The 23124-nt window shown below is 41.5% G+C and overlaps 2 protein-coding genes across 6 annotated transcripts in view; both read left to right on the top strand.

Moving 5' to 3' along the window:
• The window catches only part of LOC129006698 (ATP-dependent RNA helicase DDX50), a 46499-nt gene extending 38227 nt beyond the window's left edge, over positions 1-8272 (top strand). For all 4 annotated transcript variants that reach the window (XM_054436644.2, XM_054436645.1, XM_054436646.2 and 1 more), the window contains 3 exons: positions 2352-2486; positions 4497-4541; positions 7776-8272. In XM_054436644.2, the coding sequence (XP_054292619.1) occupies positions 2352-2486; positions 4497-4541; positions 7776-8054 (459 nt within the window). In that variant the 3' untranslated portion in view covers positions 8055-8272. The remainder of the gene's footprint in view (positions 1-2351; positions 2487-4496; positions 4542-7775) is intronic.
• A 99-nt stretch (positions 8273-8371) lies between these two features.
• The window catches only part of DDX21 (DExD-box helicase 21), a 38209-nt gene continuing 23456 nt past the window's right edge, over positions 8372-23124 (top strand). Inside the window, exons 1-3 of one of the 2 annotated variants that reach the window (XM_054436642.2) lie at positions 8372-9579; positions 17405-17721; positions 21254-21697. In XM_054436642.2, coding sequence (XP_054292617.1) covers positions 17635-17721; positions 21254-21697 — 531 coding nt within the window. In that variant the 5' untranslated portion in view covers positions 8372-9579; positions 17405-17634. Of the gene's footprint in view, positions 9580-17169; positions 17722-21253; positions 21698-23124 lie in introns of both variants that reach the window. The other variant, XM_054436643.1, reaches the window with a different exon arrangement.

Genomic DNA, 23124 nt, shown 5'->3' with positions numbered 1-23124 from the left:
GTTTAGCTAAATGTCATTTTGCTTCGAGTGACTTATTGGGCTCCATTCCATTTATCCATATGTATACATATACCTGTTTGTATGTATCTTTTTAAAAATTCAGGATCTAGTTAAGTTTTACATGTTACATTTGGTATTATGTCTCTTTAGTCTCTTTTAGTCTGGAACTGTTTTCTCATCTTTTTAATTTTTTCTGATATTGATTTGGTGAAGAGTCAAGGTCGTTTGTTTGGTGGAATATCTCACTGTCTGGATTTGTCCGAATCTCTTCAAGCATCATTTAACTTTTGCCTTTATCCTCTTTTAAACTGGAAGTAATATCAAAGCTTGACTTTTATATTTAGGTGAAATGTTTTTGGCAAGGGTACTTTATAGTTAATATGTACCTCATATTGCATCACATCAAGAGGCATAAAATGTTAGGTTGTTCCAGTACTAGTAATGCTTAATTTGCATTTGTTTAAGATGGAAACTGCCATATTGTAAAGGTGTATTTTACTCTCTGTAATTAGTAACTTGTGGGGTGATACTTTATCACTGAGCAAATATCCTATCCCTAATAACCCACCAAATGCTTCTTAAGACAATATTTAAAACATATTTCTTTAGAAAATATTGAGATTTGAGCTAAGAAGTACCTAAGAAGTTATTTAGTCTCAAACCTCATCCAATAAAGAGTCCCTCTTTGGCAGATGGGTCATTCAATCTCTGATTAAATATCTTAGAAACAGGGTGTTAGTGGCTTTAAATTTCTTTCATGGGTTAAACCAAAATCCAGTCTTTATCATGAATGTCCTATAGGCTTTTCTTCTTGCCATCTCCTTGACGTCATCTCTTATCACTCTCCCCTTTCTTATTTCAGCCATCCTAACCTATTTGGTTTTCCTCAGACATAAACTTAACTATTACACAAGGCCTTTGTACATACTTTCATTGTCTTGAATGTTTTTCCCCTCTAATAACCATGTTGCTTCCTCCTTCATTCTGGTCTCTGCTCAAATATCATACCAGAGAGGTCTTTCTTGATCACTCTAAAATAGCTTACTCCTCCCTATACTCTTTGTTCCCTAAGCCCTGCTTTATTCCTGTTCGTGACGCTTACTACTATATGATATTCCATATATTTGCTTATTTGTTTACTGTGTACCCCCCCACCCAACCCCATATACAGGTGTAGGTACATGCACATGCACTAGAATTTACTGTCCATGAGAGAAAGGACTACTTAACTGCTGAATCTCTAGCACCTAGTACAGTCTGTGGCACATATGTAGGGGGCACTCAATAAATATTTGTTTGCTGAATGCATCCCCATATCTTCTTAATGTTGATTCTTTTGCTATTAGTGAAGCTTTACAGAACAAATAATTTTTGCTTATGTAACACTCCTTCAAAAGTTTAAAGAAATTGGTCAGGCATGGTGGCTGATGCCTGTAATCCTAGCACTTTGGGAGGCTGAAGCAGGCAGATCACTTGAGTCCAGGGGTTCAAGACCAACCTGGGCAACACTGTCTCTATTAAAAATACAAAAATTAGCATGGCATGGTGGCACGCACCTGTAGTTCCAGATGCTTGTGGGGCTGAGGTGAGAGGACTGCTTGAGCCCAGAAGGTTGAGGGTGCAGTGAGCTGAGATTGTGCCACTGCATTCCAACCTGGGTGACAGAGCGAGACCCTGTCTTAAAAAAAAAAAAAAGTTAAAGAAATTTATGTTGTATTTATTTTTTATTTTTTTTGAGACAGGGTCTAGTTCTGTCACCCAGGCTGGAGTGCAGTGGTGCAATCTCGGCTCACTGCAACCTCTGCCTCCTGGGCTCAAGCCTCCCAAGTAGCTGGGACTGTAGGAGTGCGCCACCATGCCTGGCTAATTATTTTATTTTATTTTTTGTAGCAATGGTTATGTCACCATGTTGCCCAGGCTGGTCTTAAACTCCTGGTCTCAAGTGACCCTCCCGCCTCGGTTTCTTAAAGTGCTGAGATTACAGGTGTGAGCCACCACGCCCAGCCAAGGTTTTCATTCCAAGCTGACTTTGACTTCTTCAACATTTCCTTAATTCTTCACTACCTTGTTGTCTTTCTTGGCTCTGGTTTGCTTAATTCTTAATTCTCTCTTAAAGCATAATGGTTAGAATTAAATAGAGTCTTACAGCAATACATAGGATAGTACTTTCAATTATCTATAAACACTATTCTTCTAATAATGTAGTTTCAAAAAAATTTTTTAGCTGCAATGTTATACTTTTGGCTCATAAGAAATGCACAGTTAAGTCTTGAAGGATTATAGAGTTAGAATTTCATTGTACTGCTGCTGCTGATTTATTTCCAAACATAATGTGGTTTTTATTCCTTAAGGGGTTTGTGACCATGACTCTGGAAAGCCTAGAGGAAATACAGGATGTCAGCTGTGCTTGGAAAGAACTTAACAGAAAGCTGAGTAGTAATGCAGTGTCTCAGATTACCAGAATGTGCCTCCTGAAAGGAAATATGGTAGGCTTTTCTAGACAATTAAAAAGGTTTTTAATCAACTACCCCAAATGTTTACAAACACTAGCAAATTTTGTTCTTTCTCTTTGAAGCCTAATGGCATGAATAATGCTGTTTTTTCTCTGTGTTAGTTTGTTTCCAGTTATAAATTTGGGGCATTATATATGTAACCCATTCCTCCAGAACTGTAAGTCATTCTGTTCATTTTGACTATCTAATACCCAAGTTATCTAAGTTTCTGCCACATACTGTATGTGGTTGTGTACATGTGTTTATTCTCTTTTTATTTTTTAAATTTTATTTATTTATGACTTTATAGCGATGAGGTCTCACTATTTGCCCAGGCTGGTCTTGAACTCTGGGGCTCAAGTGATCCTCCTACCTTGGACTCCCAAAGTACTGGGATTATAGGTGTGAGCCACTGCACCTGGCCTTTTTGTATTATTATTATTTTTTTTATTTTTGAGACAGAGTTTCACTCTTGTCGCCCAGGCTAGAGTGCAGTGGCACAATCTCGGCTCACTGCAACCTATGCCTCCTGGGTTCAAGCAGTTCTCCTGCCTCAGCCTCCCAAGTAGCTGAGATTACAGGCACCCGCCACTATGCCCCGCTAATTTTTGTATTATTAGTAGGGATGGGATTTCAGCATGTTGGCCAGGCTGGTCTCACACTCCTGACCTCAGGTGATCCTCCCGCTTCTGCCTCCCAAAGTGCTGGGATTACAGGCGTGAGCCACTATACCCTGCCCATGTTATTATTATTATTATTATTTGGTAAAGACAGGATTTTGCCATGTTGCCCAGGCTGGTCTTGAACTCCTGAGCTCAAGGGATTCACCTGCCTCAGCCTCCCAAAGTGCTGGGATTACAGGCTTGAGCCACTGCACCTGGCATGTGTGTTTATTTTGTAAGACTAAGTAGCTTATGATTGCAGTAGTTAAACAGCTCTGTAATTTTGAGGACATGCAGTTTGGTTTTTAAATGGCCTGCTCTTCGTTGTTAATGAATTAATGATATGAATTAAATACTTTAATACATTTATATAGCAAAATTAAAACTGTAATCTTGTGATTGATTTCTTCTAATGGTTTTGAAAAATGATGTTATGTTATTAATTTAACTTTACTGCATAGGTTCATTCTAGCTTGGAATTTATTAACTAGATTGTTTATTGCAAATAATCATCTCTCTCAAAGTTTAATATTACTTGCCTTCTAAAAGGATGTGGGGCAAGTGTGAGACAAATATATACTTTCAGGAAAAAAATGTAGAGGGGAGGGAAAAAATAGCAAGATCCATAGGCCAAACTAGTTGCTATACTTGAGTATTAAATTAACTTTCAGCTTATTGACAACTAAGACCATAGAAGAAACATCTTGGGTTATATAATTCTTATTATCTAACAAACATTGCAGCTTTTTTCTTTTTTTTTTTTCAGACAGGGTCTCACCCTGTCACCCAGGCTGGAGTGCAGTGGCGTGATCTCAGCTCACTGCCACCTCCGCCTCCCAGGCCCAAGCGATCCTCCCACCTCAGCCTCCTGAGTAGCTGGGACTACAGTCATGCATCACCACACCTGGATAATTTTTGCATTTTTTTTGTAGAGATGGAGTTTTCCCTATGTTGCCCAGGCTGGTCTTGATCGAATTCCTGGACTCAAACAATCTGTCCACCTTGGCCTCCCAAAGTGCTGGGATTACAGGCATGAACTACCACACCTGGCCCATTGCAGCTCTTTGTAAATGAGACTTTGTCATTAAATTTTAAAAGAAATTTATTAGAAGGATCATTTTACAAGGGACATGGAACAACATATAGTGTCTACACAAACTCTTCTAGAGGATACTGTAGATTCTTAGCAGTAGTTGTAAATTCTTATTGGATACTGTGTTTAGTTACTTTTTAAATTTAGAAAATACATTAAGCAGCCACTGAGTCATGCATTATTAGTAAACCAAAAAAAATCTGCACATATGCATCTAATTTAAAATGTTCTGCTTTGTTTTGCTTTTAGGGTGTTTGCTTTGATGTTCCTACAACTGAGTCAGAAAGGTTACAGGTATTTTTAAAATTTTATCTTTTAAATAGTTGAATACATTCTCTAACATTTAGATTGGGATATTTTGGGAAACATAGTCACAATGTCATTATCATGCCTAAATCAATGAGGAATTCCTTAATATAAAATAACCAGTCTGTCTCAAACTTAAATTTATTTTTAAAGAGATGGAGTCTCTCTCAGGCTGGAGTGCAGTGGCACAATCATAGCTCATTTGCAACCTTGAATTCCTGGGCTCAAGTGATCCTCCCACCTCAGACTCCCAAGTAGCTAGGACTACAAGGCATGTGCCACTATGTCTGGCTAACATGTGCCACCATGCCCGGATAATTTTTTTTTTTTTTGTATTTTTAGTAAAAATGGGGTTTCTCCATGTTGGTCAGGCTAGGCTGAAACTCCCGACCTCAGGTGATCCACCCGCCTCGGCCTCCCAAAGTGCTGGGATTACAGGCATGAGCCACCGCTCTTGGCCCCATGCCTGGCTAATTTTTTAAAAAAATTTTTGTAGAGACAGAGTCTGTAGCACAGGTTGGTCTTGAACTCCTGGCCTCAAGTGATCCTCCCACTTTGACCTCCCAAAGTGTTGGGAATATTGGTGTGAGCCACCATATCCAGCAAAAAATTTGTTATTATAAATCATTTCAAACATATTTTTTAGATGGGGGACTTGTATAATGAATCTCCACATACCCAACACTCAGCTTCAACAATTATCAGTTCATAGCCAGTTTTGTTTCACTTCTGTGTCCATCTACTTACCCACTTTTCTGCATTCTTTTGAAATAAATTCTAGGCATTCTATCATTTCAAGCATAAGTATTTGCATATTTCTAAATATTAATGACTTTAAAAAAGACCTTATCATAATACCGTAATTAAACTCCCCCAAAATAATTCCTTAATACCATCCAATTTTATTTAAATTTTTCCATTTGTTTCCTAAACTTTTTAAATACAGGGTCCATAAAGCTCATAGATTGTAATTTGATGTTTCTTAAGTCTCTTTTAATCTATAGGTTCTTCCTCCTGCCTCTCTCTCTTTTAAAAAAGTATCCCTGTGTTTTATATGTTGAAGAAAGAAGTTGTCTACTGGATTCCCATAATGAAGAATTTGTCTATTGTATCTCAGTACATACTTATATACCTACTTTGAAACAAAAATGAGTATTTTGCTTTTGAAGTCTTTTTAAAAATTCAGAATATATTAAAGACACATTTTTGTGTCAATAACACAGTTCTTTTTTTCTTTTCTTTTTATATTTTAATTTTTTGTTTGTTTGTTTTGAGACAGAATCTTGCTCTGTTGCCAGGCTGCAGTGCAGTGGTGTGATCTCAGCTCACTGCAACCTCTGCCTCCCGGGTTCAAGCGATTTTCCTCCCTCAGCCTCCCGAGTAGCTGGGACTACAGGCAAATGCCACCACACCCAGCTAATTTTTGTATTTTTAGTAGAGACGGGGTTTCACCATGTTGGCCAGGATGGTCTTGATCTCTTGACCTCATGATCCGCCCGCCTCGGCCTCCCAAAGTGCTGGGATTACAGTCTTGAGCCACTGCGCCCGGTCTTTCTTTTTATATTTTTAAATAGAGATGGGGTCTTGCTATGTTGCCCAGGCTGGTCTCAAACTCTTGGTCTCAAGTGATCCTCCCACCTCAGCCTCCCAAAGTATTGGGTTCACAGGTGTGAGCCATTGCACCCAGCCACAGTTACTTATTTTTAATGACTGCCTGGCATTTGGCCATTTGGGTGGCTGGTTTTCTTAACCAGTGTCCTATTTTCTGAAATTTAGATTATTTCTAATAATTTACTATTATTAGGACTGCCCTAAACATTGGTATAGCGAATTCTTTATGCATTGCCATGTTTATCTCTTTAAGATGAGTTTTTAAATGTGATTGCTTGGCCAAAAGGTTTGTGCCTTTTTTTTTTTTACTTTGGTTATATATTGCCAAACCCACCAGTGGAATGTTCATTTGTCTTTTCCCAAAAAGTACCAGTATTGGAAAGAAAGATAGCCTTAGCAACAGGGTGTCTTAATAACATATATATATATATATTTTTTGACACAAGAGTCTCACTCTGTTGCCCAGGCTGGAGTGCAGTGGCACGATCTCGGCTCACTGCAACCTCTGCCTCCCAGGTTCAAGCAATTCTCCTGCCTCAGCTTCCCGAGTAACTGGGATTACAGGCGCCCACCACCACGCCCGGCTAATTTTTGTATTTCTGGTAGAGTTGGAGTGTCACCACGTTGGCCAGGCTGGTCTCGAACTTCTGACCTCAAGTGATCTGCCCGCCTCGGCCTCCCAAAGTGCTGGGATTACAGACATGAGCCACTCTGCCCGGCCAATAACAACTTTCCTCATGATCACAATAAAGAACAGTTAGTGTAGCAAGATGTAAAACAGTGATGCTCTTATGGGTTACTGATTTGTATATCTTCACTTGTTTACTCCAATATCAAAGTGTTTCCAGTGGCTACATTTTTTAGTCCTTGGCTGGTGTTGACTTGTATTTAATCTCCATCGTGGGCTCTTTTACTTTTTGCTTGTCAGTATACCTGCTGAAAACAATGCACTACTTATTAATGGCCTGTCTGCTTTGTGCTGAGATACCAAATAGTGCTGTTTTAGAATGTATAAACTGAGTATAATGTATACTTTTGTACATTTATTTAATTAGTATATTTATTTAGTAATACCTAGTATAATTTTAGAATGTATATTTATTTAGAATGTTAGAATTTATTAGATAAATGTGCTGAGATACCAAATAGTGCTGTTTTAGAATATATAAACTGAGTATAATGTATACTTTTATACATTAATTAGTATATTTATTTAATTAGTAATACATAGTATAGTTTTAGAATGTATATTTATTAAAATAGAATGTATATTTAGAATGTGAGAATTTATTAGCATAGAATGTATATTTAGAATGTTAGTATTTAGAATGTATATTTATTTAGAATGTATATTTATAAAATGTATTTAATTAGTACATTTAATTAGTAATACATAGTTTAATTTTAGAATGTATAAACTGAGTATGAATTTATGATCTCGAAAATTGAAAATATTTTTGCTTATTTTCTGGTTTTCATTTTTGTTCCAGATACTTCAACAGAATAGATGGCCTTTAGCTAACAGATATGAAAAAGGTGTCTTCTGTACTTACATGTTTGCTTATGGTTTCTATTTTGCATTTATATTAATCCTGTAAATTCCCCTAACAGGCAGAGTGGCATGATTCCGACTGGATACTCTCAGTGCCAGCCAAATTACCTGAAATTGAAGAATATTATGATGGAAACACATCTTCTAATTCCAGACAGAGGAGTGGCTGGTCAAGTGGTCGATCAGGCCGGTCAGGCCGGTCAGGTGGTCGATCTGGCGGCCGGTCAGGTAGACAGAGTCGACAAGGAAGTCGCTCAGGAAGTCGACAAGATGGTAGAAGACGAAGTGGGAATAGAAATCGATCAAGAAGTGGGGGCCACAAACGGAGTTTTGACTGAGTATTTGATAGTTAATCTACCAGTGTGAGCTTGCCTATTTCTGCCTAATCATGTACATTATCCACCAAAAATTAGGTCATCATAGTTGAGGTATGTGTCTGCTATTTGCAAAGAAGTTGGTCGTATTTTTTTAAAAAGTATTTCACAAGAATGGAACAAATCTACTTATCCAGTTATACCTTTGAATAAAAAAACCTCCTTTTATTGTCTCTTTTCAATTATGTGTTAAGAATTTTCTCAATGTAATCTCAAAAATTTCTTTAAAAACTTGGCAGTCAGGCCAGGTGCGGTGGCTCATGGCTGTAATCCCAGCACTTTGGGAGGCTGTGTTGGGCGGATCACTTGAGGTCAGGAGTTTGAGACCAGCCTGACCAACATGGTGAAACCCCAACTCTATTAAAAATACAAAAATTAGCTGGACATGGTGGCACATGCCTGTAATCCCAGCTACTTGGGAGGCTGAGGCAGGAGAATCGCTTGAACCCAGGAGGTGGAGGTTGCAGTGAGCCAAGATCGTGCCACTGCACTCCAGCCTGGGCAATAGAGTGAGACTCTATTACAAACAAAACTTGGTAGTCAAGCTAATCATAACATAAGATTACTTGTATTTTACAAAATGTGATGTATTTGTATTCATATCATTCCTCCCATAAGTTATGTGATAAAAATAAGAAATTCCCTTCTACATTAAAATGGGCTGTGTAAACTGTTGACATGGTTAGTTAGGTGTATCATTTTAGTCTAGACACAGTTAATTAAAAGGGTGTGCCAACAGTGCATACTCATTAATTTATTCCACAGATATTGAATTTCTACTGTTTCCATCACTATGCTAACCACTGGGGAGTATAGTTGTGAATAAGGCATAATCACTATCCTTAAGGAACTTAGAGTCAATTATTACAGACTAACAAATAAAAGCTAAGACAGTGGTAGGTATGGTATGCTAAGGACCTACTTGGGGTACACCTGACCAGTTTTAGGAGTCAGGAAGGCCTTTTAAAAGTGATACCCAACAGAGAAGTAAAGAAGTATCCATTTAGCCACATGTATGTACAGGTGGGAAGAGGAGTTTAGAAGGGAGAGGGCTTGCAGGCGGAGAGAACAGCATATGCGGACCCCAGAGGCAAAGAATAGCATGGTAAGTCTGAGGTTTCCATATGATAGAGAACAGGAATAAGAGACTGGTTTAGTATTTAACAGGGACAGATTTTAAAGGCCTTATGTACATTGTTAAGGAGTTTAAAGCTTTTCTTGAAGACAGTGGGTAATCATTTAAGGGCTTAAAGTAAGGAGTAACATGATTTGATTTACATTTTAGAAAGAATGCTGGCCACACTGAAGAGACTGGATTGGAGAAAAGCCAGACTGGAGGCCTGGAGACCTCTTAAGATGCCATAGGAGTAATCTGTGGTAGAGATGCTGGTGATCTGAACTAATGCTAAGTAACATATTTTGAGGGATGAGAATTGAGGCACTTGAGAGGTTGTTACTTGTCCAGAATCATGCAGCTGGATGATGTGAGGTAAATGAGGATTTGAACCCAGAAAAATGTCTAGCTTCTGAACCAGCACTCTTAACCACTGTACTAAATAGTGGCAGTGGACATTGAGAAACATGGATAGGTTTCAGAGGGTTTTTTTTCTTTTTTTAGACGGAGTCTCGCTGTGTCACCCAGGCTGGAGTGCAGTGGCGCGATCTTGGCTCACTGCAACCTCCACCTCCTGGGTTCAAGTGATTCTTCTGCCCCAGCCTCCCGAGTAGCTGGGACTACAGGCACGTGCCACTATGCCCGGCTGATTTTTTGTATTTTTAGTAGAGACGGGGTTTCACCGTGTTAGCCAGGATGGTCTCAATCTTCTGACCTCATGATTTACTGCCTGCCTTGGCCTCCCAAAGTGCTGCGATTACAGGTGTGACCCACCGTGCCCGGCCGGTTTCAGAGGTTTTTAGGAGACAGAATTCTTAGGACTCAGATAGTGGATTAAAAGATGAGAGGGAAACAGAATAAAACCTAGATTTTTTTTTTTTTTTTTTTTTAAGATGAGATCTCACTGTTGCCCTAGCTAGAGTGCAGTGGCTCAATCCAGGCTCACAGCAACCTCAACCTCCTAGGCTCAAGTGACTCTTCCCACCTCAGCCACTCTAGTAGCTGGGACTATAGGTGCATGCCACCAAGTCCAGCAAAAAACCTAGATTTTGTCCCTGAGATAGGGTACGAGGAGGAAGAGCAAGAAAAGTTAAGAGGGGTTGGGAATATGATTAGTTCAGGATTAGATATATTTTAATATTAAGTAGCTCATGAAATATGTAAAAGGAAATAAACAGTAGATAATTAGATTTGTAAGTCTGAAGCTCAGGAGAGATATTTGTTCTAGAGATAAAAGTTTGGGAATGATAGACCAAAAAATGATAATTGTAGTGAAGCTAGTAGATGAGATTATCCAAGTATGGTAAGAGCGGAGGACTGAGGAGGGAAGCCAGAGGGCTACCAATGTACTTAATTCATAGTAGAAGAAAGAGGACTCCATTGAGAAGAGATGAGGAGGACAGAAAGCCCAGGAGTGTGTGGCTTTTAGAGGAAACAGGACGAACTGGAAATGGTCATTGGATGTGGCAAAAGAAACTTCATAGGGAGCAACCATAGTAATAAGAGTATTGAGAATAGAAGCTAGTTAGCAGTGGGTTCAGTAGGAAATGGTAGATGAAGTGGTGAGAACAAACATGAAGATCTCATTCTGAAATTTGATTGTGAATAGGGAAGAATAAGCAAAAGCTTATTCTTTTGCTTACAAGGACATGAAATTCTGGCAAGGATTTTCTAAAAGTGTATGTGTGGGAGGTGGGGTATTTAAGCATGTTGAAATATGGTAGGAAGAAGCCCTAAAGGAGGGAGGGCAACATGAAGTTTCAGGACAAGGAATATATGGGATCAAGCACACAACTAGAGATTTTAGCTTTATTTATTTATTGTTTATTTTTTAAAAGTTTACTTATTAGGCCAGGCGCAGTGGCTTATGCCTATAATCCCAGCACTTTGGGAGGCTAAGGCTATAATCCCAGCACTTTGGGAGGCTAAGATCACCTGAGCTCAGGAGTTCGAGACCAGCCTGGCTAACATGGGGAAACCCTGTCTCTACTAAAAATACAAAAATTAGCCGGGTGTGGTGGCAGGTGCCTGTAATCCCAGCTACTCAGGAGGCTGAGGCAGGAGAATCGCTTGAACCTGGGAGGTGGAGGTTGCAGTGAATTGGGATTGTGCCAATGCACTCGCAGCCTGGGTGACAGAGCGAGACTCTGTCTCAAAAAAAAAAAATATATTTATTGATTGATAGGGTCTTGCACTGTTGCCCGGGCTGGTGTGCAGTGGTGCATTCATGGCTCACTGCAGCCTCGATCTCCCAGGCCCAACTGATCCTCTCACTTCAGGGACTACAGGTGTGTGCTACCATACCCAGCTAGTTTTTGTGTTTTGTTTTTTTTTGTAGGGATCGAGTCCCACTATGTTGCCCAGGCTGGTCTGAAACTCCAAGGCTCAAGCAGTCCTTCCATCTCAGCCTCCCAAAATGCTCAGTTACAGGTGTGAGCCATGTGAGCCACTGTGCCTAGGCATTTTTTTTTTTTTGGCTGTGTTGCCCAGGCTGGTCTTGAACTGGACTCAAGTGATTCTCTTGTCTCAACCTCCTGAGTAGCTAGGATTACAGGTGCATGCCACTGTTCCTGGCTAGAGATTTTAGCCTTAGATAGCATAACATTTTGTCAGGGAGAAAGTATGATTATCTTGCAGATGTTAAGGTAACAACTATAGGTGGAGCAATTGAGTGATTTCCTATATTAACACAGCATTCTGTTGTAGGAGTGGAGATGAGGGATAGTTGATTGACCCAGGATTGGAGTTTTACTTTGTGAGTGAAGGGATGACGAGGTAAAGATGCCGAAGACTCTGGCAAAAGTGATTGGAGTAATGGTCCATGGAGTCTAGACTGCCTAGGGATTGAAGTGGAGATGGGGTTGATAATGGAGAATGTAGAGGAGGCAAGGGACTGAAGGTCCATGAAGGCTGTCTGAACTTGAGATTTCAAGAATGGAGCAACTGGGGAGAAGCAAGTGCAGGGTATGACCTTTGTTTGTTGGGACAAAGGTCACTTCAGTTGCGGTGGTCAAAGCAGTGGGTATGTGGGTGGTACTCAAGGACAGTGAGGTCTCCTACGATGAAAACAAGCCAGGACTGCAGTGAGGAAGACTAACCCGATTCGAAAATATCAGTGAATGGTGGAGGCTAGGAAATTACCTGAATGAGGAGGGGTATAGGGTGACATTATGCCTTATCTTCAAAGGGATGAGAGCTTTTACATGAAAGTGGAGTAATGGTTTGGAAATGGATTTGAGGAAAAGAGGACGCTGACATCAACTGGGATATGTGGAATTTCAGGGAATGGGCAACATCTTGTGTGTGAATCCTGCAGAGGGTGGGTTTTCAGAAAGAGCCAGATTTCAGTTAAGCCAAGGAGGCAGGGAAGGACTTTCAGTGCTGGATTGTGGAAGGTGGAAGTTTTGATTTGGGGGGCTAGTGTTGCAGACAGACACAACTCGGGGGAAAATCGCAGTCTGCTTTGCATTTGAGCAACTGAGTTGTAGTATAACCAAGATGAAACGGGCTCCATTCATATTAAGTTGCATGAGTACTAGTATGTTCAGTCAGAATATGTTGTGTGCCTACAGTGTCCCAGGCAATATGTTTTGGGTTAATAAGCAGTGCCCAGTCTCTACTCTGGAGTTCAGAATCTAGTGAAATAAGTGGACAAATAAACCTATGTCCATGCGAATGACTAACTACAATGATTTGTGAATACTGAGCAAGGGCACCTGGCCCTGGAATGGGAGGGGGGGTTCAGGGAAGGCTTTTTAGACATGATGGCTGAGCATTAAGTAGGTAAAAGAAACAGGAAACCTTGCATCCAGGCAAAGGCATAGAAAAGCTGATGAAACAACATGGTCTTAAGTATGGGGAACTATGAGTAGCTCTTGTTGCTGGGATCGTGACTGTGAGGAAGGCAATGGTGAGAACAAGGCAAGATGTGTTATATCTTGGAGGGCTTTGTAGATCTTGTTTTGGATAGCCATTGGAGGGTTTCAGGGAAGAGTGAAAAAGATAAGTATGTAGGTAAATGCCAACAGGGTGGATGGGTTTAAGAGAGTCTACCTGCTAAAGGTCAGATGCCCTATTAGCAAGGGTCCTAACAAAATTAAATAATAGGTTTCCACATGTTTTGAAAGTAGGATGGGGCCAGGCAAATTTCTCATCAAATTCTCAGCTTTGGGCTGCACTCGGCCACTGGTATCTTTACTGTTCTTCCTTTTAGAAGCCAGTACCTTCATGGATCCCTTTTTTGGCTTTTGGCCTCCTGTTTGGTACTCTGTGCTCTAGTCATTTAACAGCTATTTGAACTAGAATCAGTTACTCTGATCTTCAGTTTTTGAATTTATAAATTAAATAACATCTGCTTTATTCTCTCCAGCTTTAGAATTATGAATTCACTTTTAGGTTTAAATATCTTGAGAGTCTTCTCATATTGTTTTTGTTTCCTATATTTTGGGGATAGTGCTTAACAGTAGTTTTTAAAAACCATATTCCTTTTTTTTTTCCTTATAAGTATACATGTCAGGCAGGGCGCAGTGACTCACGCCTGTAATCCCAACACTTGGGAGGCTGAGACAGGTGGATCACTGAAGGTCGGGAGTTCGAGACCAGCCTGGCCAACATGGTGAAACCCCATCTCTACTAAAAATACAAAAATTAGCTGGGCGTGGTGGCAGGCACCTGTAATCTCAGAGGCTGAGGCAGGAGAATTGCTTGAACTCAGCAGGTGGAGGTTGCAGTGAGCCAAGATCGCGCCACTGTACTCCAGCCTGGACGACAGAGTGAGACTTTGCCTCAAAAAAAAAAAAAGATACATTGTCCATTGTTGGGAATCTAAAAAAGTAGAGAAGCAAAGGGAAGAATATAAAAACCACCCACAGTCACATTACTCAGAAGTAATGACTGCTAACATTTTATTTTGTAGACTTTTGAATTCGTTGCGTGTGTGTGTATACATGCTTTTAAAAATACAAATTCTCCCTCTAATTTTGTGAAAACATTACATCATCCAGATCAGAGGAAATGGGCCTGGCAAAATATTGATATTTAAGCATTCAAGGATATTCAACATTTCCTATCAAATTTTTTCTCTATTTCCTTTCTTTTTTTTTTGGAGATAGGGTCTTGCTCTGTCACCCAGGCTGGAGTGCAATGGTGCAATCTTGGCTCACTGCAACCTCTGCCTCCCAGGTTCAAGCAATTCTTGTGCTTCAGCCTCCCAAGTAGCTGGGACTACAGGTATGCACCACCATATCCAGCTCCTATCAAATTTATATAAGCTATTCTTCCTCTTGTTATTGAATTTTATACTGATGACAAGATAATTAATTGGCCACCTTTTGTCAAATGGGCCTTTTGCATGTTTCCTGGTGGAAATTTGGGTTTGTCCCTATATGCAGGTTACAAAGGAACTTATTTTAGAAGCTTTGAGAAGTTTTCCATTTAGTACCATTCTGGGGCTTACTCTCTTGTTGAATATCTCTTGATAATAAACATGTCCCTGTACTGTATGCAGTAGTATCATGTATATAGCAGGATCATGTAGTGTTGTGGTTTGTCAACCAGACTGCAGGTTCTTTGAGGTGGGGACTGGGCCTCCACTTAGTATCTAAACTACATGATACAATGGTGAAACCAGAGATGTTAAGCATTTTGTTGGCTAATTAGTTGACTGCATTCATGCTTGCTCTCCTTTCTTCCACATCTAACACCAGGATGACTCAAGTACTTTTGCATATAGCTGGGCATATAGCTAAAATTTATTTCAAGGGGTTCCCCTCCAACACTGCCATGTTAACATTTATTAAACACTTAATTACAGATTACTATGTACCAGGCACTGTCTGAAATTTTGAGGACACAAAGATGAATAAATCAAGGCTCCTGGCTCAGGGATATCAGAATATAAGTTAAAGCACTGTTGCATATTTTCACAAATTGTTAAAAAAATTTGAGACCATGGCTGGGCGCGGTGGCTCACACCTGTAATCCCAGCACTTTGGGAGGCCAAGGCGGGTGGACCACCTGAGGTCAGGAGTTCGAGACCAGCCTGGCCAAGATGGTGAAACCTCGTCTCTACTAAAAATACAAAAATTAGCCAGGCGTGGGGGCGGGCGCCTGTAATCCCAGCTACTCAGGAGGCTGAGGCAGGAGAATTGCTTGAACCTGGGAGGCGGAGGTTGTGGTGAGCCGAGATCGCGCCACTGCACTCCAGCCTGGGCGAGAGAGTGAGACTCCATCTCAAAAAAAAAAAAAAAAAAAATTGAGACCATGAAACATCAAATAATAGTTTAGGTGAAACAAAATTTTTCCTTGAAACTCTCAGATTAAAAAATGTGCAGTAGACCGGGCGCAGTGGCTCGAGCCTGTAATCCCAGCACTTTGGGAGGCCGAGGCGGGAGGATCATGAGGTCAGGAGATCGAGACCATCCAGGCTAACATGGTGAAACCCTGTCTCTACTAAAAATACAAAAAATTAGCTGGGCGTGGTGGTGGGCGCCTGTAGTCCCAGCTACTTGGGAGGTTGAGGCAGGAGAATGGCATGAACCCGGGAGGCGGAGTTTGCAGTGAGCTGAGATCACGCCACTGCACTCCAGCCTGGTCCACAGAGCGAGACTGTCTCCAAAAAAAAAAATGTGCAGTAATCAGAAATACAGAAATACTTTTCCAGCATTTTCCTTTATCATAAAATGTAATATTTTAAATTGTGTTTTCAAATCCTTGTGACACACTAAGTTTTAACAGTTTTCATTGATTGTGCTCTATGTGTCAGGCACTGCCAGACCATTTTCTGCCATTATCTTATTTAATTTTCTCAATCGATGAAGTAGGTTTTGTTATCCTCATTTCATACAAGGGAAACTTGGGTTCAGATTAGGTAATGTGTCCAAAAATAACAGAGCAGACTGGGTATGGTGGCTCCTGCCTGTAATCCCAGTACTTTGGGAGGCGGAGGTGGGAAGATCACTTGAGCTCAGGAGTTCAAAATCAGCCTGGGCAACATGGCAAAACTCCATCTCTACAAAAAAAAAAAAAAATTAAAAAATTAGCCAGGCAGGGTGGCACATGCCTGTAGTCCCAGCTACTCAGGAGACTGAGGTGGGAGGATAGTTTAAGTCTGGGAGGTCAAGGCTGCAATGAGCCGTGATCACGTCCTTACACTCCACTCCAGCCTGGGCAACAGAGAGAGAACCTGTCTCAAAAAAAATGAAATAGATAAAGACTGGGCGCTGTGGCTCATGCCTATAGTCCCAGCACTTTGGAAGGCTGAGGCGGACGGGTGGATAACCTGAAGTCAGGAGTTCGAGACCAGCCTGGCGAAGATGGTGAAACCCCATCTCTACTAAAAATACAAAAATTAGCTGGGCGTCGTGGTGCAGCCCTGTAATCCCAGCTACTCAGGAGGCTGAAGGATGAGAATCGCTGGAGGTGGAGGTTGCAATGAGCTGAGATAGCACCACTTCATCCAGCTTGGGCAACAGAGCGAGACTCCGTCTCAAAAAAAAAAAGGCCGATTTTCAATGTCAGATATTATTCTATGATTCTATCCCATTTTTGAAATTTATTTTCTCTTTTATATATATGAAATATTTTATTTATATATAATATATGTGTGTATATATAGATATAGATATATAGACATAGGGGTTTTGCTATGTCGCCAGGGCTAGTCTTTAAGTCCTGGCCTCTGGAGGCTGAGGCAGGAGATTCGCTTGAACCCAGGAGGCAGAGGTTGCAGTGAGCCCAGGTCACGCCATGGCACTCTCCAGCCTGGATGACAGAGCGAGACTCTGTCTCAAACCCACAAGACACCTCTCTCTCGCTAGTCTATAAAGCTTCTTGAGGATAAGGCTTTTGTGCTTGTTAGTGAATACTAGTCCTGTTTCTCCTACCTGACACAGTGAACGCTCATAAGATGTCTGAGTGCTCGCATGAATGAACGACCAGACCCCACTGAATTATTTTTTTCTTCAGGCTCCTGAGTCTGGCCGACATTTTCAGAGTAGACGTTTCCAAGAGATGATTAAGGATACACATCCACGCGTCTGTACGTGCAAACTCGAGCAATACAACATAAAGCACTGAAGATGCGCCACTCAAAAGCAACTAGAAGCCTTCATTTATCAGGCTGGGGCTAGGGAAAATCTGGCCAGTGTTGGAGAATACAAAGCTAACCTTTGCAATTCCTTGCGGTTCTATCGTTCCGTAGGTGCCTTCTAGACCAAGGGCCGCAAGCGGTCAATTCACTAAATCCAACCAGTCACAGGCCGCTGCTTTGAATTTACCACGCGGAGAGCAGCTTTTCCTGTGCTTCCTGCTTCCCCCGGAAGTGCCTTGCTACGGGAAGTGACGAGAGCCGGGTGGGCCGAGGTTGGGGAAGTACCTTTTCCTCTCCACGCGGTTGAGAAGACCGGTCGGCCTGGGCAACCTTCGCTGAAGATGCCGGGAAAACTCCGTAGTGACGCTGGTTTGGAATCAGACACCGCAATGAAAAAAGGGGAGACACTGCGAAAGCAAACGGAGAAGGTGAAACGGAGGGACCTGGGGCCAGGAGGGACGCTGAGTGGAGCGGAACCCCGGGCTGCGGGAGAAGTGCCCGGGCTGGGATGGTGGGAGCGCGCGGCGGGTAACAGCGCGTCCAGACACCGGGCGTGGGTCTTGGCGGGCGGTCGCCCAGGAGTGGTGCGCTCCCCGGGCAGTGGACGCGTCGTTTGCCCGACCAAGCCAGGTCCGCCGCGCCCTGACCTCTTCCTTTGAGCTTATAGGCATCCACATGTCCCAGGAACTCTGGTAGAGAGGCCCTATTGGAGCTCGGGAAAGGGCCGGGTGTCCCACGTGGTCCCCGGCGACTTGGGCGCGCCTCACACAGTGCGCAGAGTTGGACCTTCAGTCAGGCTCCACGTTGTTGGCTAAGACATAACTCCCGGCATGAGCGTGCGCGAAGGCAATTACAAGTCAAGTCAAAGTGGGGACTGGAGGCCGGGTGCGGTGGCTCACGCCTGTAATCCCAACACTTTGGGAGGCCGAGGCGGGCGGATCATGAGGTCAGGAGTTCGAGACCAGCCTGGCCAACATTGTGAAACCCCGTCTCGACTAAAAAATACAAAAATTAGCCGGTCATGGTGGCGCGCGCCTGTAGTCCCAGCTACTCGGGAGGCTGAGGCAGGAGAATTGCTTGAACCCGGGAGGCGGAGGTTGTGGTGAGCCGAGATCGCGCCACTGCACGTCAGCCTGGGCAACAGAGCGAAACTCCATCTCAAAAAAAAAAAAAGAAAAAAAAATGTGGGCACTGGAGCTTTAGAGTAGACTGGAGAGATCTTAACTTCATCTGCGCACGTGGGCCGCGTCTTTAGTGACTTTTTAAACTCTAGTAAGGGAAGTAAAGTTTGTTTTCCGGTAAGCCGCCCTGAGATGACGTAATTCAGTTCTTCTTAAGAAAATCTGTTTTACAACTGTTTGACCCACATGAGTTGACTAGATTTCCCATGGAAATGTAAAGGCATGTGTTGCGGTGCTGAGTGTACACCATATTTTTTATATAGGCCAGCAGTGTGCAGTAGTTTTAACCTTGATAGCTGTCCGCTGCTTTGCTGTTGCTTCCTAGTGATTTAACTTGTGACTGAGTCTCTGTTCTGAGATCAAGTCAGTGGAAACAAAGATTGTCCTTGAACTTAGGTTGTACGCTGCTTAGAATTAACTTTCCTTGTTGGTTTCTCTGTCTTTTGATATGGAGTTCTTACAATAGCAATATTTTAGAATTGTAGGAAGCCGCGGCAGATTTGTACTCAGGTGCAAGAAGGTCGTGGTCCTGGTTTACATTGCATCAGTCAGTTGCGTTCAATTTGGCATGCTCAAATCCAGAGGTACATGACCAAACTCTGTTATATTCCAAAAGAGACCACCAGGATGGGAAACTCAGTCTTATTTGGTGGAACCAAGGGATGAAAACGAATAAAATTTTGGAAGGAGACTAGCTTGTTTTTTGTTGGCAAGGAGATTATTCTTAATCTATGATTTGAGAACAGAGACCAGGCCTGAAATTTCCAGGAGGCAGAATTCAGCGTAATATGTACTTCCAAGATTGTTCTGGGGCTCTGCCAGAACAGGCTTCTAAGGAGGCTACAACACATTTCTAATTGTTTTCAGTAGCATGAAAAGTTGTAGAGGGTCAGAAAGTTCAAATGGGAGCCACAGTCATCTGTCTTACTTAGTTCTAAGGTGTCACTCCTTCCATATTCTTGTTAACTTACTTATTTTATTTTAAATTAAATACATCTTTTTTACACATGGGTGATAGACTGTGAGTTTTTATAACTTTTTGTTTCATAAAGTGTCTCTTTATTTTATTATTTATTATTATTATTTTTTGAGATGGAGTTTTGCTGTCGTTGCCCAGGCGTGTTCTCCATGTTGGTCAGGCTGGTTTCAAACTCCCAACCTCAGGTGATCCGCCCACCTTGGCCTCCCAAAGTGTTGGGATTACAGGTGTGAGCCACTGTATCCTGCCCTTTTATTTTTTGTAGAGACAGAGTCTTACTGTCACCCAAGCTAGAGTGCAGTGGCATGATTATAGCTAACTGCAGCCTTGAATTCCTGGGCTCAAGCAATCCTCCCACCTCAGCCTCCTAAGTAGCTAGGAGTATAGGTGTGCCGCTACACCTGGCTAATTTAAAAAAAAAAATTTTTTTTTTTTTGAGACAGTCTTGCTGAGTCACCCAGGCTGGAGTGCAGCTCATTGCAACCTCCGCCTCCCGGGTTCAAGCAGTTCTCCTGCCTCAGCCTCCCGAGTAGCTGGGACTACAGGGGCGTGCCACCATGCCTGGCTAATTTTTTTGTATTTTTAGTAGAGATGAGATTTCACTATGTTAGCCAGGATGGTCTCCTTCTCCTGACCTCGTGATTCGCCCTCCTTGGCCTCCCAAAGTCCTGAGATTACAGGCATGAGCCACCTCGCCCGGCCTAATTTTTAAACTTTTTCAATAGTGATGGGGTCTCGCTGTATTGTCCATGCTTGCCTGGAACTGCTGGCCTCAAACAATCCTCGTGCCTTGGCCTCCCAGAGTGCTGGGATTACAGGCATGAACCACTGCACCTGGCCCTAAACTGTCTTTGTATAAATTCATTTGCTCTTGTGAGATAGGCAAAGCGCAGAATTCCTGTTTTGGAGTTAGAGGCTGCAGTGAGCTATGATCATGCCTCTGTACCACAACCTGGGTGAAAAAGTGAAATTGTCTCTTAAAAAAACAAAAAAAATCCCTGTTGTTTTACCTGGGATTTTAGCAGGAAGAAAGAAAAGAAACCTGCTTAACATCATCAATCTGTAGATACATGGCCTTATTCATTGGAATTGAATTTGGACTTTTTATAGTATTGAGTTTGGAGCCTGTTGGAGTATCCCATGAGCTTATCCAAATCCCTTATTTCAAATCCCTTATGAAAATCTCGTTTATAGGCCAAGCATGGTGGCTCATGTAATCCTGGCAGTTTGGGAGGCCGAGGTGGGTGGGTTGCCTGAGCTCAGGAGTTTGAGACCAGCCTGGGCAATGTGGGAAAACCCCACCTCTACTAAAAATAAAAAAATTAGCTGGGTGTGGTGGTGGGCACCTATAGTCCCAGGTACTCAGGAGGCTGAGGCATGAGAATCACTTGAACTCAGGAGTGGAGGTTTCAGTGAGCTGAGATTGTGCCACGTTCACTCCAGCCTGGGCGACAGAGCGAGCGAGACTCTGTCTCAAAAAGGAAAATCTGTTTTACAACTGTTTGACCCACATGAGTTGAATAGTTACTAAGGGGCACTCTTCATTTTCCAAGATAGTGAAACTACTGATATATACCCGTCTCTATATATAGCTAAGAAGTGATTTTAGAAAAAGCTTACTATTTTGATTTTTACCTTATCACAGCGTGAAAGTACAAATGTCGAAATGCCCCAAAATTGTATTTTTTAAAGTTGAAAATGATCTTGAAAATGATCTTGAAATAATCCAGAATTGATGAATGTTGCAAATGTATAAATGCCTTATTCAGTGTTTGTATTTTCCTTATGAATTTTTTTTAGAAAGAGAAAAAAGAGAAGCCAAAATCTGATAAGACTGAAGAGATAGCAGAAGAGGAAGAAACTGTTTTCCCCAAAGCTAAACAAGTTAAAAAGAAAGCAGAGCCTTCTGAAGTTGACATGAATTCTCCTAAATCCAAAAAGGCAAAAAAGAAAGAGGAGCCATCTCAAAATGACATTTCTCCTAAAACCAAAAGTTTGAGAAAGAAAAAGGAGCCCATTGAAAAGAAAGTGGTTTCTTCTAAAACCAAAAAAGTGACAAAAAATGAGGAGCCTTTTGAGGAAGAAATAGATGCTCCTAAGCCCAAGAAGATGAAGAAAGAAAAGGAAATGAATGGAGAAACTGGAGAGAAAAGCCCCAAACTGAAGAATGGATTTCCTCATCCTGAATCTGACTATAACCCCAGTGAAGCTGCCAGTGAAGAAAGTAACAGTGAGATAGAGCAGGTACATTTGTACTTCATTGGGTAGAAGATATCTTTCATTGTTGTTTCAGATAAATAAGTAGGTAACTGCTATATGTACTCTTTAATAGTAGGAGAAAATGTGATGTGTCAGCACCTTGTGGGTTGGGGGATACCTTAGGCTGAGTGGGACTTCATCTTAAAAATTAGCATACGACAGGGCATGGTGGCTCAGCTAAGAGTACTCTTTTTTTTTTTTTTTTTGAGACGGAGTCTCCGCTTTGTCACCTAGGCTGGAGTACAGTGGGCGATCTCAGCTCACTGCAACCTCTGCCTCCTGGGTTCAAGTGATTCTCCTACCTCAGCCTCCTCAGTAGCTGGGATTACGGGTGTGTGCCATCATGCCTGGCTAATTTTTTGTATTTTTAGTAGAGGCGGGCTTTCACCATGTTGGCCAGGCTGGTCTCGAACTCCCGACCTCAGGTGATCCACCCGCCTGGGCCTCCCAAAGTTTTGGGATTACAGGCATGAGCTACTGTTCCCAGCGGACTCTGTCTTTAAAAAAAAAAAAAAAAATTAGCATAGTGTCACAATGCCTCCTTTACAAATAAGCAGATACTGCTTAAGCTTAGGGAGAGTCTTGGTCTGCTTATTTGCAAGTCAGTCAACAGAAGAGATACAGTTTTGTAAATGGGCCCTAGTTTCTCTCTGAGGGGTTTAACCAAATAAATTATTGGAATTACTGAAAAGGTTGATTGCATAAGTCCTTTTGGTTAGGCCATTAAGTAATCATCCTGGAGTTGAACAGGATGATAAAATGTCTGTCCAGAACCTAATTCTGTTATCTTTCAGAAACTCAGTTATGAAAGAAAAATACTAATTGTATTAAAAAAATTTGTTTTAGACATGGGATCTCGCTGTGTGGCCCAGGCTGGTCTAGAGCTTGTGACCACAAGGGATAATCCTGCCTAAGCCTCCTGAGTAGCTGGGATTACAGGCACAAGCCACCACACCCAGCTGAAAAATACTAATTCTAATAGATTTTCTTTTTGCTATAGATCATGGTCAACATTTGTATCTTTTTTCCTGATTATAAAAAATACGTGATCCAGAGAAAATAGAAAATGCAGACATTTTGCAAAAAGAAAGAAATGCTTCCTGGAATTTCACCATTCATTTAGTAAATATTAATACCTGTACTTTTCAAGTACAGAAGTAATCTTGTTAATTTTTGGTGTTTCCTTGTAGTACTTTTAGTATATGCATCTATTATTTTAAATTAGATTAGGATTGTACTGTGCAATCTTGTATCTTTTCTGTTTCTATCTAAGCATTTTCCTCATTAAGTATGCTTAATGGTTACATAATCCTTCATATAAATGTCTTGGATCTACTTACTACTTTTATTGAGCATTCAGATATCTTACTATCAAATAATGCCACAGTGACTGCTACCTCATAAAATGTTTG

This window comes from Pongo pygmaeus, chromosome 8, assembly GCF_028885625.2.
Source record: "Pongo pygmaeus isolate AG05252 chromosome 8, NHGRI_mPonPyg2-v2.0_pri, whole genome shotgun sequence".
Taxonomy (NCBI): domain Eukaryota; kingdom Metazoa; phylum Chordata; class Mammalia; order Primates; family Hominidae; genus Pongo; species Pongo pygmaeus.
The sequence above is the reverse complement of the archived record's forward strand: the minus strand, read 5'-3'. Positions and strand labels throughout refer to the sequence as shown.